At 40.9% G+C, this 17,500-nt stretch overlaps 2 protein-coding genes across 2 annotated transcripts in view; both read left to right on the top strand.

Annotated features, from left to right (window-relative positions):
- The window catches only part of ehd4 (EH-domain containing 4), a 20,590-nt gene extending 7,917 nt beyond the window's left edge, over window positions 1-12,673 (top strand). The window contains exons 4-8 of the mRNA XM_068737193.1: window positions 5,492-5,658; window positions 5,751-5,884; window positions 6,295-6,406; window positions 7,456-7,620; window positions 9,396-12,673. Coding sequence (XP_068593294.1) covers window positions 5,492-5,658; window positions 5,751-5,884; window positions 6,295-6,406; window positions 7,456-7,620; window positions 9,396-9,965 — 1,148 coding nt within the window. The 3' untranslated portion in view covers window positions 9,966-12,673. The remainder of the gene's footprint in view (window positions 1-5,491; window positions 5,659-5,750; window positions 5,885-6,294; window positions 6,407-7,455; window positions 7,621-9,395) is intronic.
- A 547-nt stretch (window positions 12,674-13,220) lies between these two features.
- sptbn5 (spectrin, beta, non-erythrocytic 5) overlaps window positions 13,221-17,500 on the top strand; it is a 44,658-nt gene continuing 40,378 nt past the window's right edge. The window contains exons 1-2 of the mRNA XM_068737244.1: window positions 13,221-13,272; window positions 14,366-14,488. Coding sequence (XP_068593345.1) covers window positions 14,375-14,488 — 114 coding nt within the window. The 5' untranslated portion in view covers window positions 13,221-13,272; window positions 14,366-14,374. The remainder of the gene's footprint in view (window positions 13,273-14,365; window positions 14,489-17,500) is intronic.

The following is a 17,500-nucleotide window of genomic DNA, read 5'->3' as shown; positions in this document are numbered from 1 at the left end:
TGACTCTCCTTCCAGCTGTGGGCTCTCCTCCTCTCCTCCTCTCCTCCTCTCCTCCTCTCCTCCTCTCCTCCTCAGTCCTGTGTTAATCAGGTGACTTGAACACCACACCTGGGTGAGATGTGAGGCCTTCTGGGAGCTGTAGTTCGTGCCTCGGTGGCCAATGTGTGATGTGGCTGCTGATCATTAAAGGGGAAGTAGCACCTGTCTACCACCTGGTTCCTTGTGATGCCACAATATATACGTATATATGTGTATTTATATATATATATATATATATATATATATATATATATATATATAAAGACAACCCTCAGGAGGAAGCTGAGAGCAGAAGTTGTTACAAATCTGTCAAATGAAAGTCAGCAGAGGACCAGATGTGTGGCCTCAAAGACATTTCTAGTGGAGGGAAGCAAAACATTTGGGATGAGGAGACAGGAAGTGTTACTGAGACACAAAAAACACAACTTTTGTCTCCAAATACAGTTCAGCATCATTCAGACACCACGTGTTTTACTGACACATGAATGAATGAACATAAATGTGAACTTTGGATGAAGTCAAGTTCAACATTCTAGTTTCATGTTGTTGGCATATTAGAGTCAAAGGTTTCTAATGAGGGAATTTAGGATATCTCTTTGTTTCACTCCATAAATCATAAAATACTCTCAGCAGACGTAAAAAAACGTCTCCATGTTGTTATTAATAAATGTGTATAAATGAGTGTGTGAGTGGTGTGTGAACAAAGCCCTCAGTAGAAAGCTTCAGCACACAGAGAGGAATGAAGGTGTGAAGTTTGGTGGATGTCAGAACTACTGAAGTATAATTTATATATATATATATATATATATATATATATCTACAACAATAAAATAAATGTTGTATTTCCACGAGTCTGAAAGAAGACGAGTTCTAGAAGAATGTTAACTACAAACTGTCCTTCATTCCCTTTGACTTATGTTTAACTTTAGGAGAATATTAGCTGTGAACCCCAAAAACATGCAAATGAGGAGGCAGTGCTTTCTGTGTTCATGGTTCAGCTGGACGGGGGGGGGGGGGGGGGGATTAGAGGGAGGGGCCACAGGAAGCGGCGGCGAGGCGTTCCCTCCATCTGGAAACATTCAGCTTTAAATTCCTCCTGAAGACGTTAAACACACACATTACATCAGCAGCAGACAGACTACAGCTACTGCTCTGACACAACGTGTGTGTGTGTGTGTGTGTGTGTGTGTGTGTGTGTGTGTGTGTGTGTGTGTGTGTGTGTGTGTGTTCTGCAGTGCTTCACTGTAGACACACACACACACACACACACACACACGTTTTATTGTACCACCTGTTGTGTCGAGGTGTCCTCCATGTTTGTTTTGCAGAAACATGAGACTAAAGTAAATGTGACGTGTCTATATGTACGTTTGTAGTAGAGATGAATGACACCGATCTATAACTCTTAATGTCTCCTCTCCTCTTGTCTTTCTCTTCTTCTTCTTCTTCTTCTTCTTCTGGCCTTTAAATCTCTGTATGTCATTGAGTCACTGTTGGATCTGAGCCTCTCTTACTTAAATTCATGAACCTGACAGCTCCTCGTCCTCCTGTGCTTTCAGCCAGTAGTCCCTCCCTTCTTCCCCAGAGACTCTGTCCTCCTCTGTCCCACCCTTTCCAGTCCAGTCCAGTCCTGGTTTCTGGTTTCTGGTTTCACTGGTCTGCTTCAGTCCTGGTCCCGTAAATGAACTCGGTGACCAACATCACGTGGCTTCACTTCACATTGTGTTTGTGTTCACACTAAACAAACCAGCATGTTTGGCCTCTAGACAGAGCCAGGCTAGCAGTTTCCCTCTGTTTCCAGTCGTTATGCTAAGCTAAGCATACAGATACATCTCTTTCTTTGTGTGTTTACCAAAACGTCTGACTGTTCCTTTACATTTATTTACCAGGCATCAAACACCTTGTTCCCAAGCAAAGAGAAGAGATGCTTAATGTGGCTTTTATTATTTTACTCTATCTTCTTCTTTGTGGAGACAGAAGATGTTCTAACCGTCTGGATTTAAATGTAGTTTTATGACTTTTCTTTAGAAACCGGAGCAGTTTCATCGGGGACTAAAAGCACTTCTTCTTCTGTGCTTCTGGTTTGTCTCGTGTCCTTCTCTGTCCTGTCCTGTCGTGTCCTTCTCTGGTAAACACCAGCTCACCTTCTTCACACCGTCTCCATCGTTGTCGTTCAGAGGACAGGTTTGTCAGAGCTGTTTGACCACTATTGTGAATATTGTGAATTTTCACAACGAATAGAACAATAAATGAACTCATTGTAACAATTTGTGTTTAGTGATACAAAATATATGGACCTGGTGTGCAAAAACGTTGTTGGTTCATTTTACTCTATTTAGACCTCGTCTGGTGTCAGATGTCCTCTTTCGTTTTAACATTTAGTCACATCAACAATTTTGGTCATTTTAGTTCTTAGCTCTTCGTCAAAGAAACGTTACTTTAGTCGATGAAAACCGTTTTTGTCATCAGATTATATTGAACGTTTTAACCAAAATGTCAGCTGGTCTCTGTTGTTGTCTTTGTTAGATTAAGTCCTCCTGAGTGTCGCTGTGGTCCTGATGCAGGAAACGATTTTAGTAAAGTTTACATTTTTGAAAACGACATTTCGGTCTCATCTTTTTTCTGCAACAATATTGCATGTTGACATCGTCACAGTTTGTGTTTGATGACGTCGTCGTCGTCACGTCTTATAATAAACATCAGACAGTTTCCTCTCCTTCACTAGCAACATGAATTCAGTAAACGCCCAAATATACTTGAAAACATTGCATTCCTATGGTGCAGTGTCATGTCTGCACTATTTCTTTATTTTAAATCCAACACCAGCTCAGTATTTATTCACTGGTCCTACGTTGTACCAAGGTCCCCTGATTGTGTCCTAAACACCATCGTGTGTGTGTGTGTGTGAGTAGTGAAGCGTATTTTGAAGGTGTTTTAGTATTTACGTGTATTTTGCTGCATCATAAAGATTAGATTTGTTGTGCAGCAGCTGCAATACAAAGTAGAGTACGAATAAAAGCGAGTATAAACAATAGATGTCATGTGACGCTCCTCCAAACACCAACCAGCTCCCCTTCATTCACGTTTCCTCTGTTGCACTCTGCACACGCTTCATCTTTTTCCAGGACATGAATACAGTAAGCTGCAGCGCTAAAGAGGAAGTAGTATTGTTAGTCTGAAGGTGTTTCCCCTTGGAACAGGAAGTGGAACAAGTGGAGCAATCAGTCGTCCTAGAGAACCGTTTTTAAAGAAGGAAGGATGTGTTTTCAGTCTCAGAGGGGCAGGAAGTTTCTGATGGAGCTGATGTATCCTTCACTCACTCACTCACTCCTTCACTCACTCCTTCACTCACTCACTCCTTTACTCACTCACTCACTCACTCACTCCTTCACTCACTCACTCACTCACTCACTCACTCACTCACTCACTCACTCACTCACTCCTTCACTCACTCACTCACTCACTCACTCACTCACTCACTCACTCCTTCACTCACTCACTCACTCCTTCACTCACTCACTCACTCCTTCACTCAGCATCTCACTCACCTGAGCAGGTGTAACCTGAAGCTGTCCTGACACCTTCACACATCTTTTATTCAGGAGTCCATCTGAGCAGCAGAAAGAAGAAATAAAACCAAAGAACAACTTCATTCAGAAACGTTTCTATCTTCAACTGAAACTGAATACAAAAAGAACTGAAACAATATTGTTTCATTACATACAAATGAACATTAATTAATTTCAGTTTCAGTTGTGTAACCAGGGTTGTGTGTGTGTGTGTGTGTGTGTGTGTGTGTGTGTGTGTGTGTGTGTTGTGTCCACAAACAGTGTTGTTGTGATTGTGGACAGCAGCTCCTCCATGTTAAAGGTTGAAATGTGAAACCTATTGTTTAACACACGGCAGCGTCAGACATTGATCAGGTGACTGATTGATGTATTAATTGATGTGTTAATTGATTTATTAATTAATTGGTGTGTTAATTGATTGATTGATTGATTGATTGATTGATTCTGTTTTAATGAATCAAAACTGCAGATTTTCTGTTCAAGTGTTGATTTAAAAGAGTCGACAGACTGAAGTGAATCTGGATGGTGGTGTGTTTACTGAAGGTGTGTGTGTGTGTGTGTGTGTGTGTGTGTGTGTGTGTGTGTGTGTGTGTGTGTGGTTTTAAAGGTGTCCTAACAGGAAGTGGGACTTTCTCCTGCTGGTGACTCACTGATGTTCTTCTTGCTTTTATAACTCTTAAAGGGACAGTTCAGCTAAATCTTCCTCTTCCTAAATATTTCCTCTCTTCCTTCTGGTCTCTGCAGTCGGATGTTTTTATTTCTCTCTGAGATGTTTCTGTTGTTGTTGTTGTTGTTGTTGTTGTTGTTAGTCCTGATAAACCACAGAACACGGTACAGTAGAACACAGCAGAACACAGTAAAGTAGAACACAGTAAAGTAAAATACAGTAGAACACAGTAAAGTAGAACACAGTACAGTAGAACACAGTAAAGTAGAACACAGCAGAACTCTGAGCTGGACTTTCTAACATCAAACATGTTTCTAGTTAAACTTTTTAAAGCTGTTGTCTGAGTTTAGCCTCAGGGCTGAGTGTCACCCACTTTAGAGGAACCACACCCAAACTGCTGCCACATATCACTTTACACACACACACACACACACACACACACACACACACACACACACACATTTAAAGACATAGTGTCGCTGTCGTGCCCTCGTTGCTCTGTTGTCCTGTTCTCAGTTGCATGTTTGCGTTTCTGTCATTGAATACTGGAAAGCTTCATACTCATTACTATCATGATGTTATATGAATATCACATTAGTCCATCCTTAATATAATAATACTACAGTTACTAAAGGGGCACTGGGATGTCAGAAATCAGCTGTGCGATCACTTGTTAATATAAGATCAAATATTCTGGTAAAACGTGTGAATTTGCTGTAATTTATCTTTTCATTCAGTGTTTACTCAACTTATTCCTTCAGAGTGGGGCTCAGTAGAGACTCAGATCGTGTCCTCCATGACCCCCCAGTCTAACATGGATTCTGTTTGACTGGTTTAAACTCACTGTAGATAAACCAGGCGTCTGAAAGTCTTCAAGCTGCATTCTCTCTAGTGTCCACCAGGGGGCGACTCCTCTGGTTGTATAGAAGTCTAGTCTAAAATGACTCTACTTCTCTCTTGATTTATTCCCTCAGTAAACATTGTAAACATGAGTTTATGGTCTCAATCTCTAGTTTACAGTCTTCTTCAATACAGCATGATGTTCATTTAGTACATTATGCTCCATTTAGAGTCAAACACACCATAAAGAGGGGATGATTTAGGGGCGGGGCTACACGCTGATTGACAGCTCTCTACCGTGGAGTTGCCACCTTCACAATGTTTGTTTAGTGTTCATACAGACTTTATTCTGAAAGGATGCACTTCCTGTCTGCAGGTTATGACTTTGCGGAGGTGCTGCGTTGGTTCGGGGAGCGCGTGGATCGGATCATTCTGCTGTTCGACGCTCACAAACTGGACATTTCAGACGAGTTCTCCGAAGCCATCCGAGCCTTCAAAGGACAAGACGACAAGATCCGAGTCGTCCTCAACAAGGCCGACCAGGTAGGAGGACGATGAGGACGATGAGGACGATGAGGACTTGAACGGCTTCGTCATTGTGAAACAAATAACCTCTTCCTCACCTGCGCTCTCAGGTGGACACGCAGCAGCTGATGAGGGTGTACGGCGCCCTCATGTGGTCACTGGGGAAAGTGATCAACACTCCAGAGGTGGTGAGAGTCTATCTGGGTTCCTTCTGGGCCAAACCGCTGCAGAACTCTGAGAACAGGTCAGATATTCATCCATTCATTCATCCATCCATCCATTCATTCATTCATTCATTCAAACCGCTGCAGAACTCTGAGAACGGGTCAGATATTCATCCATTCATTCAATCATTCATCCAAACCACTGCAGAACACTGAGAACAGGTCAGATATTCATTCATTCATTCATTCATCCAAACCACTGCAGAACACTGAGAACAGGTCTGGTATCACTCATTCATTTATACATGAATGAATTATTTAAATAAGTATAATTCATTCATTCACTCAGTTATGTAGCTGTCCAGAATAACGTGTTCATTCATTCTTTGGTGTTGTTGATTATTTCTTTGATGAATTAGTTAATTCCCTCCCTCATGTGTTATTCATTGACCAGTTAATGAATGAATTTACTCGTTCACGTCTTCCTCAGGCGTCTGTTTGAGGCGGAGTCTCAGGACCTGTTCAAAGACATCCAGAGCCTCCCGAGGAACGCGGCGCTCCGAAAGCTCAACGACCTCATCAAGAGAGCGCGGCTGGCCAAGGTGAGACAGGAAGTGAGACGGGAAGTGACCCGTCAACGCCGAGAGGCCTTCGGGGGCTTAAGCCTGCTCAGGAATTCTGGGAACATTCTGGGATGTTTGGTTGTGTTTCAGAGTCGGGAAGAAAGTCAGGAAATTAAAACACTCTCTCATAATAGATGAAGCTTCAAGAGTCAGAAGTTTTAGTGTCATGGCTGATTATTCAGTTCAGACAGGGAGGGGTCAGCGTAGACATTCAGTCATTCATTCATTCATTCAGTAAGTTATTCATGCGTTAATTTAAATCTAACCGAGTTGTTTATAGACGTAAACTAAATCAGTGAAGGTGGAGTTTTATTTTGAAAAGGAATCAGGAGAAGCTTTTATTTCTGCCTCCTTCAACTCCTTACCCTCCTTCACTTACCTCACCTCCTTCACTTCTTTCACCTCCTCTAACATCAGGAGCGATGGTTGTTTTCATTCTCTTCCTGCTGTGTTCTGATTGGTTGGTTTGTGTGTCGTAGCATCAGTCACATGGTTTAAGATTCAGGCTCCGCCCTCTTGATTCAGGCTCCTCCCTCTTGTAGTTTAGTGATGGAGGCTCTCAGTGGAGCTCCTCCATCACTCATCTGTCTGTCCTCCCTCCAGAAGATAAGCCTACTCCCTCCCTCCTTTCCTTCCTTCCTTCCACCTCCCATAATGCTGTTGACTGGTATGAAGGATTGAAGGGTTTTTGAACTCCTTCATTCCTTTCTCCTCCTCCTCCTCCTCCTCCTCCTCCTCCTCCTCCTCCTCCTCAGAGTAGTTTCCTCTTTAGTCTCCTGTTGTTGTGTTTGACTCCTAAATCTCCAAAATGTCTGAGATATAAAGTTAAAATAATAACTGTTCCTTTAACCACCCTCCTTCACCTTCTACCTCTCCTCCTCCTTCTCCTTCTCCTTCCCTTCCTTCTCCTTCTACCTCTCTTCCTCCTTCTACCTCTCTTCCTCCTTCTACCTCTCCTTAATCTTCTCCTTCTTCTCCTCCTCCTCCTCCTCCTCCTCCATCTCCTCCTTCTGTCTCTACTCCTCCAGGTGCACGCTTACATCATCAGCTACCTGAAGAAGGAGATGCCGTCTCTGTTTGGACGAGAGAAGAAGAAGGAGGAGCTTATCTCCAGGCTGCCTGAGATCTACTGCATCCTTCAGAGGGAGCATCACATCAGCCCCGGAGACTTCCCCAACGTCACCAAGATGCAGGTACTTTGTGTACTTGTGTATTTGTACTACATTTTCAGTTCATACATCTGGTGGAAGTAGACACGATGTGTTCAAGGACCGTCTGAAATCTGACGATTGTGACATCGTCTGTCTGAGTTTAAAGAAAACATGCTTTTCAATCCCTTGATTTTGTACATATATACATATATATGTGTATATACAGTATACTGTATATACACATATATATGTATATGTATAAATAAATATACGATAAAATGACAGGAAGAAGCTCTGACCTTCAAAATAAAAGTGTTAGAGGTTTATATGGTGTTTCAGAGGGTTAAAGAAAAGTATGGAGGTATTTTTAACTAAATGTACTTAAAGTATGAAAGTAAAAGTACTCACTATGCAGCCAGAGTAGTCTTTACTATAGATCAAACTAGCACTACTAGTCACGGTGACGCAGTAAACAATAACTAGCACTACTAGTCACGGTGACGCAGTAAACAATAACTAGCACTACTAGTCACGTTGACGCAGTAAACAATAACTAGCACTACTAGTCACGTTGACGCAGTAAACAATAACTAGCACTACTAGTCACGGTGACGCAGTAAACAATAACTAGCACTACTAGTCACGTTGACGCAGTAAACAATAACTAGCACTACTAGTCACGGTGACGCAGTAAACAATAACTAGCACTACTAGTCACGTTGACGCAGTGTCCTCTGAGATGTGGTGCATGGAGTCTGAAGCAGTGACGGTTGAGTCAGAGTCGTATTGATCCTTTGGAGTCTGGTCAAAGGATCAATACGATGTGGATTAACACGATCGTTACATTTGTATCAACTTCAGGAAGGAGGCGACGACGCAGACGTAGCCTTTCAAAATAAAGGTCATATTATGTGTCGATGTTTTCACGTTGCATTTGTGTCACTGGAACGATGATCGTTGAATCGTTACAAAGATGAGTACTTTAGGTTCAATGTGCTGCTTGTGTTTTTACTGCAGTACTGAAGTAAAAGATCTTCAGAGTACTTCCTCCAGCATACAAGAACAACATGGTCAGAACTGAGCGCTGTCGCTCTGCAGCTGGTCTGTCAGGTGTGTGTGTGTGTGTGTGTGTGTGTGTGTGTGTGTGTGTGTGTGTGTGTGTGTGTGTGTTCCCCAGATACGCTTTTATTTATTGGATTATTGACGAGAGGGAATGTTTCAGATTTTTCGGTTCCCTGGTGAGATGTGTACTCTCATGACACACACACACACACACACACACACACATTCTGACACGTGTTGTGAGTTATCTGGATCCTCCTGCAGACACTATGTGTCTGTGTGTGTGTGTGTGTGTGTGTGTGTGTGTGTGTGTGTATGTGTGTTCTTCAGAGGTCAGACCACACTGTGTCCAGCTGCAGAAGGCAGGAGGTTTGACCCTCTGTCTCATGTGATTGTCAGTGTTGGAAGAAGTATTCAGAGCCTTTACTGCAGTAAAAGTACTAATACCACACTGTGAAAATACTGCCCTCCTTCTGGATTAGAGTAAAAAGTACAATATGTACCTCTGAGATGTAGAACAGAATAAAGTACAACATGTACCTCTTAGATGTAGTAGAGGAGAAGCAGGAAGTACCTTGAACTCGTCCTTGACTACGTTTGATGAACTAAGTTGTTTTTGTCGCCATCTGTCAGCGACAGAGAGGAACTGCAACAGACAATCAATAATCTCTCGTCAATAGAAAACACTTCTCCTCAAAGAGGAAGTCAATGATGTGGAACAGGAAGTAAGAACCGTGTTTCTTTGTCTCCTGCAGGACATGTTGCAGCACTACGACTTCAGCAAGTTCCCGTCCCTGAAGATGAAGCTGATCGAGTCGGTGGACAAGATGTTGGCCACCAAGATCGCCGGCCTGATGTCGATGATCCGCGAAGAGGAGTCCAAGGCGCCGCCGGCGATGGTGTCCGGCGGCGCCTTCGAGGGCTCCCAGGACGGGCCCTTCGGTCACGGCTACGGCGAGGGCATCTGCGCCGGGGCGGACGCCGAGGACTGGATCGTCAGCCGCGAGAAGCACCGCTACGACGAGATCTTCTACATGCTGATGCCCGTCAACGGCAAGATCACCGGCGTCAACGCCAAGAAGGAGATGATGAACTCGCGGCTGCCCAACACCGTGCTGGGGAAGATCTGGAAGCTGGCCGACTGCGACCGCGACGGCATGCTGGACGACGAGGAGTTCGCGCTCGCCCAGCACCTCATCAAGGTGAAGCTGGAGGGCTACGAGCTGCCCGGAGAGCTGCCCGAACACCTGGTACCTCCGACCCACCGCAAGAACCCCACCGCCACCGACGACAACAACTCCCCGTACAACCACAGCGAGGACTAGAGCGGCAACGGGGAAGGGGGGGTACACTGACCGAGACGAAAGGAAGTCCAAGTGTACAAAACCACCTGATGTTCAGACTCACTGGAGAACCAATCAGCCAACTGACGGACGGTCAAAGATTTAGGATTTACTCTCCACCAAAACGGATCATATATATATATATGTGTACAAATTATACACATATATATATATGTGTACAAATTCAATTCACCAAAGAAGAAAAACACGCTTTTATTTTGAAAAGAGGACACTGTTTTAAAGACATTTCAACTTCCTGTCTTAATTTTTATTCACCCTCAATGACAGAATATTCGGAGCCAACGAATGATGAAGATCTCATGATGAAATGACTTCACATGAACTAGCTCTGACCTTCAAAATAAAAGCGCTAGCGGTTTATATAGTGTTTTTTGATAATCAGTGTCAGAATAATTCCATATTAGAACAAGTAGTCCTGTTTGGTTATTAAAGTATACTACGTTAATTTACCTTTTTAATTTTTACTGAATTAGGATTTGCTGCTTTTATTCTGAAGGCCAGAGGCTTTACTTTAAAGTGTCCCTTAAACCGTTGTTTCTCGACCTCGCCTTCGTCTTCGTCGCTGTAAAATACTTTGTTGTTAAATATTAACGGAGCTGATCTGCAGTCGTCCTTCTTTAAATCTTTTTACATCCGCAGTAACTTTGAGTTCAGACAAAAGAAGTGATCAATCAAGACAATAAATGATCCTAAATGAGTCCAGACTACATTACCCATCATGCCGCTGAAGCTGAAGAGTTTTACGACAAAAGATTCAACATTTGCAAATGGAGAAAAATATTTTTTTTTATTTGAAAACAAATGAAATCAAACTATTTTTGTGACATTTAATCTCTTTTATTTAAAAATATAAAATATATATAAAGATATATAATTACAAAATCCATGTCAGGCCTTTCAATAGTTTACCCTCCAATAATAATAAAACAAAGAATATATTTTAGCATTTTAAAGAAAATCTTAAATATTTTATTACATTTCTTTGTTTTTATTTACATTTTCAAAATAAAAACATCATTCCACCAAAACATATTTTCGTTGTTTTGTAACCAGCAATTATTTCATGATTTAAACTTTATGAATTAGTAAAAATAATTAATCGGGTATTTAAAATTGTCATCATTTGACTTCCTGTAGATGGGTTTTCAAAATAAAAGATAAGTAGCACTGTAAGGTGATGTTGTAGTTCACGTCAACACGCTTGAGAACAGGAAGCAGTCACGGCCCGTCTGGCGGGTTCAGAGTCAGTCCAGAACCAGGACGCCGGGGTTTCCTGAGGTCTGTTCAAACAGCGCTCGTCCTCCGGGGACGACTTGAACCACGTCCTGCGGCGCGGTTCACAGTCCACGTGTGTTTCCTCACATTGTAACCGGCAGCGTAGACGGTGACCTCAGTTTCCTCCTCAAAGACCTGCATAACGTTTCAGGAAAGAAATGCTGTGAATGAAAACAGCAACTTATCCTCAATGCTTCATGAGTTAGAGCTGCATTCTCTCTAGTGTCCAGCAGGGGGCGACTCCTCTGGTTGAATAGAAGTCTAGTCTAAAATGACTCTACTTCTCTCTTGATTTATTCCCTCAGTAAACATTGTAAACATGAGTTTATGGTCTCAATCTCTAGTTTACAGTCTTCTTCAATACAGCATGATGTTCATTTAGTACATTATGCTCCATTTAGAGTCAAACAGACCAGAAAGCAGGGGATGATTTAGGGGCGGGGCTACACGCTGATTGACAGGTCTCTACGTCACTCCTCCTCAGTCCAGATACGGTCACTTCCTGTTCACTGGTTGCACAACGACCACGTCCTCTTCTTATAAACACTTTATTGTTCAACAAATATTAAAAACATTAAGACACAAACATGTTCCTGGACATAATAACACCAACATCTGGCTTTATTTCTTCTTCTTCTCTTCCTTCCTCCTCCTCCTCCTGATAGAGGCTTCATGTTTCTGTAGACTTCAGTCACTAAAAGGAGAGAACTTTCTGAATGTGCCTTAAATCACAACCTTTTCTTCCCGTCAGCAGCTTCCTGTCGTCGATGTCAGATCGTAAAGACGTCAACATTAATGTAAAGACATTAACGTTAACGTAAAGACATTAACGTTAATGTAAAGACATTAACGTTAATGTAAAGACATTAACGTTGACGTAAAGACGTCAACACTAATGTAAAGACATTAACGTTAACGTAAAGACATTAACGTTAATGTAAAGACATTAACGTTGACGTAAAGACATTAACGTTAACGTAAAGACGTCAACATTAATGTAAAGACATTAACATTAACGTCTTTACGTTAACGTTAAAACCAAAGACTCACACTTCAAAGCTCCGTCTTCACGTCGCTCCGTCGGTGCCGGTCGTTTCAAAGCCTCTCTCTGTTCTCATGACGGGACGTCGTCGTCCTCGAGGATTCAGTCTTTAGGAGAACGTCTGTAGAGTAGAGTAGAGTAGAGGAGGAACGTGTCTCTTTAATGAGGAACATTCAGTTCTCAATGTTCTCAAGATGTTTCTGTCAGACTTCCAGTATACGTCTTCATCTGTCTGAAGTGTAGAAGGTTTTATTTTTGTGACTTTGCTGTATTTTGTATTCTTGTTGTTTGAACTGTTTGACTCCCCGTCTTGTTATCACAGCTGGAGAACAATAAAGTTTATTCAAACATCTTCTGCTGGTTTGAGGTCAGTGTGTGTTTAAAATTACAACTCTGTCCTCACCTGTCTGTCTGTCTCTGTCCTCACCTGTCTGTCTCTGTGCTCACCTGTCTGTCTCTGTGCTCACCTGTCTGTCTCTGTCCTCACCTGTCTGTCTGCCTGTCTCTGTCCTCACCTGTCTGTCTGCCTGTCTCTGTCCTCACCTGTCTGTCTGTCTGTGTCCTCACCTGTCTGTCTGTCTGTCTGTCTCCTCACCTGTCTGTCTGTCTGTCTGTCTCCTCACCTGTCTGTCTGTCTGTCTCCTCACCTGTCTGTCTAGGTTTTGTAAAATGACATACATTTTGGTGAATAAGGTAAAAAATTAACGTGTGTGTGTGTGTGTGTCTCTCCATACTGTCAGTGTGAACTTTGACCCCTGTACCTGCTGTCAGGTGAGCAGAGCTGCTCATGCTGTAAATCCAAAGGCTTCAAAGTTCACACACACACACACACACACACACACACTAACACACACACACCCTTCTTCTTCTTCTGTGGTAACAGTTGGTTCAGACTGTGTCTTCTCTCTCTGTGAGGTTGGACAGCAGGAACACTAACGAGGACGAGTTGAGGTGAGAAACGCTCCTTCATGTTCTATGAAGAGAGTTTAATCCTGTTTTATCTTCTCATGTCCGTAGATCTGAAGGATGGATTATTCCTGATATGAATACATGTTTATTAACATATTCATTCTTTGTGGTGTTTTAAACATATGGCTGGTTTTAAGTATGGGACACGAGAGTCAAATGCATATTTCTACATTTTCATGTCCGTACGTTTAATATGAAGCTACAGCGAGCAGCTGTTAGCTTAGCTTAGCATAAAGGCTGGAAACGGAGGGAAACAAACTGTGATGAATAAAATATGAAGCAGAAAGTAAACTACTGAGTGTGTAAATCAATTAGGTACAAGTACTAATACCACTATATAAAGATACTAGTAAACGTCCTGCGTGAGTTAAAGTACTATCAGCTAAATGTTGTAGAGATAAAACTGTTAAAACAGATTGAAATGTTCACACACACACACACACACACACACACACACACACACACACACACACACACACACACACACACAGGTGTTTTACAGCAGCGTTGTGTTGGAGCTGCTTCTGTCAGCATAAAGTAAAATAACATTTGAACTGCTGACTGACGGATGACCAATCAGCTGACGGCTCACGAGATCGTCCAATCAGAGGGAGCGCTGCATGAAATGCGTTTAATCTGAGTTTAGAGCAAAGTATCTCAACAACTACAACAGACATGTCTGCTCCCCAGAGGATGAACCCTGATGATTGTGTGAACCTGTAGCGCCTCCATCAGGACAAGATCTCCCCTTGAATGTTCTCCAATGTCAAGATTTACGTGAAATGTCCTGATCCCATTCCTGCTTCCCAGAGAATGGACCTTTTAGATTCCTGCTCCAGAGAGGATGAACCCATTTGATTTGAATGACTCCATGATCTTTCTTCTAGCGCCACCATCAGGACAAAAATCTCTCCTTAAATGTCAAGATTTAATGTACAGATTTCCGTGAAATATCCAGATCCCATTAATGCTCCCCAGAGGATGAACCCTTTAGAGAGATGGGGCCAAAGATGTGTCTGGTTTCAGTCTTTGAGGTTTTTTAAGTTCGTTTGGAACGTTCTCTGTGTTCTTCCAGCCGATCAGGATGGAGGGCGAGGAGGACGGGGCGGGAAGAGTCAGAGAGCTGCAGGAGCAGAGGATGACGGTCCAGAAGAAGACCTTCACCAAGTGGATGAACAGCGTCTTCACCAAGAACGGGGTGAGACAGCAAGACAGGAAGAAGACCAGACGTGGTGCAGTACTATCATCTGTGTGAACAGACACCACAAGAGGAAGTATGCAGTCCTGTACTGCAGTAGAGTACTAGTACCACACTGTGAAAACACTCACAACAAGTAAAAGTGCTGCATCCAAAACCTCACTGAAGTAAAAGTACATCAATGTAGTCAAAGTAAAAGTATTGATTGATCTGTAGAAGGTTTTAGTATTCTATCTGATGTTTCTGGATAAAGTATAAAGTACAACATGTACCTCTGAGATGTAGTAGTATAAAGTACATGTACCTCTGAGATGTAGTAGTATAAAGTACAATATGTAGCTCTGAGATGTAGTACAGTACAGTTCCTGGTTACAGTAATAATAATAATAATAATAGTAATAATAATAATAATAGTAATAATAATAGTAATAATAATAGTAATAATAATAATAATAATAATAGTAATAATAATAGTAATAATAATAATAATAATAATAGTAATAATAGTAATAATAATAATAGTAATAATAGTAATAATAATAATAGTAATAATAGTAATAATAATAATAGTAATAATAATAATAATAGTAATAATAGTAATAATAGTAATAGTAATAGTAATAATAATAATAGTAATAATAATAGTAATAATAATAATAATAATAATAGTAATAATAGTAATAATAGTAATAATAATAATAATAATAGTAATAATAATAATAATAGTAATAATAATAGTAATAATAATAATAATAATAATAGTAATAATAGTAATAATAGTAATAATAATAATAATAATAGTAATAATAATAATAATAGTAATAATAATAGTAATAATAATAATAATAATAGTAATAATAATAATAATAATAATAGTAATAATAATAATAATAACGACGCTGCCTTCATGTTGTGATTCAACACCAAACACGACGACGTGGAAACAGCAACACTCAACAGAAGAACCGACGCTTTACTTTGAAAATCCAGTGCTGACATCGAGACACAAAGTGATTTCAGACTCTGAACCAATGAGAGACGAGAGATTCACCCCAAACTATTCCACAGACAGACAGGAGTGGACAACCTGACTTGTTTTTAGAGGTACTTTACTGGAGTATTTCCACTTTGTGTTACTTTGATAGTCAAGATTTAAATATAAATATATAAACTATGTTTTTATAGATTAAACTACCCAACAGGATATAGAAGAGTTCAACTATTGTTTTTACCTCAGCATCAGTAATAATAATAACAACACAGAATATTTGATTCATACGTTTTTATGTCACAATTACTTGAACTTTTTTACTTACCTGTTTTTACCTGTTTCCTCCGTCCCAAAATATTTCTCAGAGTGGCAGCAGGAAGTGGAGAGACGGTCAACCCTCGAACTGTGTGTGTGTGTGTGTGTGTGTTTTTATAGTATTAATTCACAAAGTTATTAATCGATTCATTCATGAGTCACATTTGTGTTGAAGGAAACTTTACAGGAGAATAAGACAATAAGAGGTTTTTGTGATGATGTCACTGATGATGTCACCGACCTGTCAGTGACATGTCAGTGATGATGTCATGATAAAGGGACACAGCTGATGGTCTCTGGTCTCAGGTTTGAGACGGTCCGGTGCTCCTCGTGGTTCTGGGTTTGATTCTTTGTGTTTGTTTGCTCTGATAACTGGACTCCAGCTGTTGGCTGAACACTGAAGCTGCTGCTCCTCATTCCCAGAATTCCTCTGGGATTTATGCGGGGGGGCAGCGCCGAGAGAGAAGAATGCGTGTTTCCATCCACACTGAGGTCATGTCCTCTGTCATGTTTATGCAGGATTAGGGAAGAATCTACAAATATGCACTAAAAACAAAGCAAAGAAAAGAAAGAAAGAAAGAAAGAAAGAAGGAAGAGGCACCATGAGACTGTAGTGAAGAGAGATAAAATAGAATCACAACTAAATGAAGAAAGTAAAAAGTGATGTTTTGTGATTTCTTTTTTATTAAGTAGATGAAATGAATATGATTAAATACGGCATAACTCTATAAATATTGTGTTGAAATACTCCTCGCTCCATGTTGGAAGAGTACTATTGACTACAACATTCTACTGTAAACTTCTTTGGAACGAAGGGAACCAAACCAGGAAAAGCATTCTTTTTTACCCTAAATAATATTTTATATATTACCATAATAATCTGTACTATTCCATAAATATACATAAAATATTACAATATGTTATTATTGTAATATATTATATCTATATTTTGTTAGAATACTGATCAAAATACATTCCATATTACAATATATTATTATTGTAATACTTTTTCCGGCCACCGGTGGCAGCACCGAGCAGCATCGAGCAGCAGTGAGCGCGCTGTTCGGTGCTCGTGAGGAAGAACCCTCGCGCCATGTTTGAATCAGATAGCTTTGTGTGGATCGTAATTGAAGTCCGCTCCTAAAACCAGCACGTGACGTCCCGGTTCTCCTGCCTGAGGAGGCGCTGAGAGGACTCTCTGTTCTCCGGTGGGTCTGACGTCATCCGGGTCTTCTCAGAATCACTTTTATTACTTCCGGAATGAGTGAAATGTTTGTTTTTAATCGATAACGACCCTGAACCGTTTATGCGTCACTTCCTGGTATATTTACATATTTCCCAGCGTTCATCGAAACGTGAATTTTCGCAGCAGGTTGTTTTAAAAGTAATTCTTGTGATTCTGCTGATGTTTTTAAAGTCTTCCAGGAATTACTTCTGTTTACCCCAAAACACCGACAGTTAGCTAACAGCAACACAACGTCTTGTTATTTCAGTTTATATACTGACATATCTTACATATTAATGTATTCAGTAATGGAGGTCAACAAAGACGTTTACTAAAATATGAGGTATATTACTAAAATATTTCCATCAAAAGCCTCATCGAGGAAGGTCTACTGGGCTACTGGTCTACTTGAGTTAAGAGGACCAGGTCCTGAGGTCATGGAGGTAACATAGAGCTGACTGAAGACATGATGGATGTTGTA

The sequence above is a fragment of the Cebidichthys violaceus genome, unplaced genomic scaffold (assembly GCF_023349555.1).
Source record: "Cebidichthys violaceus isolate CVI_PGR_0920_01 unplaced genomic scaffold, fCebVio1.0.p SCAF_77, whole genome shotgun sequence".
In the NCBI taxonomy this organism is placed as follows: Eukaryota; Metazoa; Chordata; class Actinopteri; order Perciformes; family Stichaeidae; genus Cebidichthys; species Cebidichthys violaceus.
This window is presented reverse-complemented; position numbering and strand designations above follow the sequence as displayed.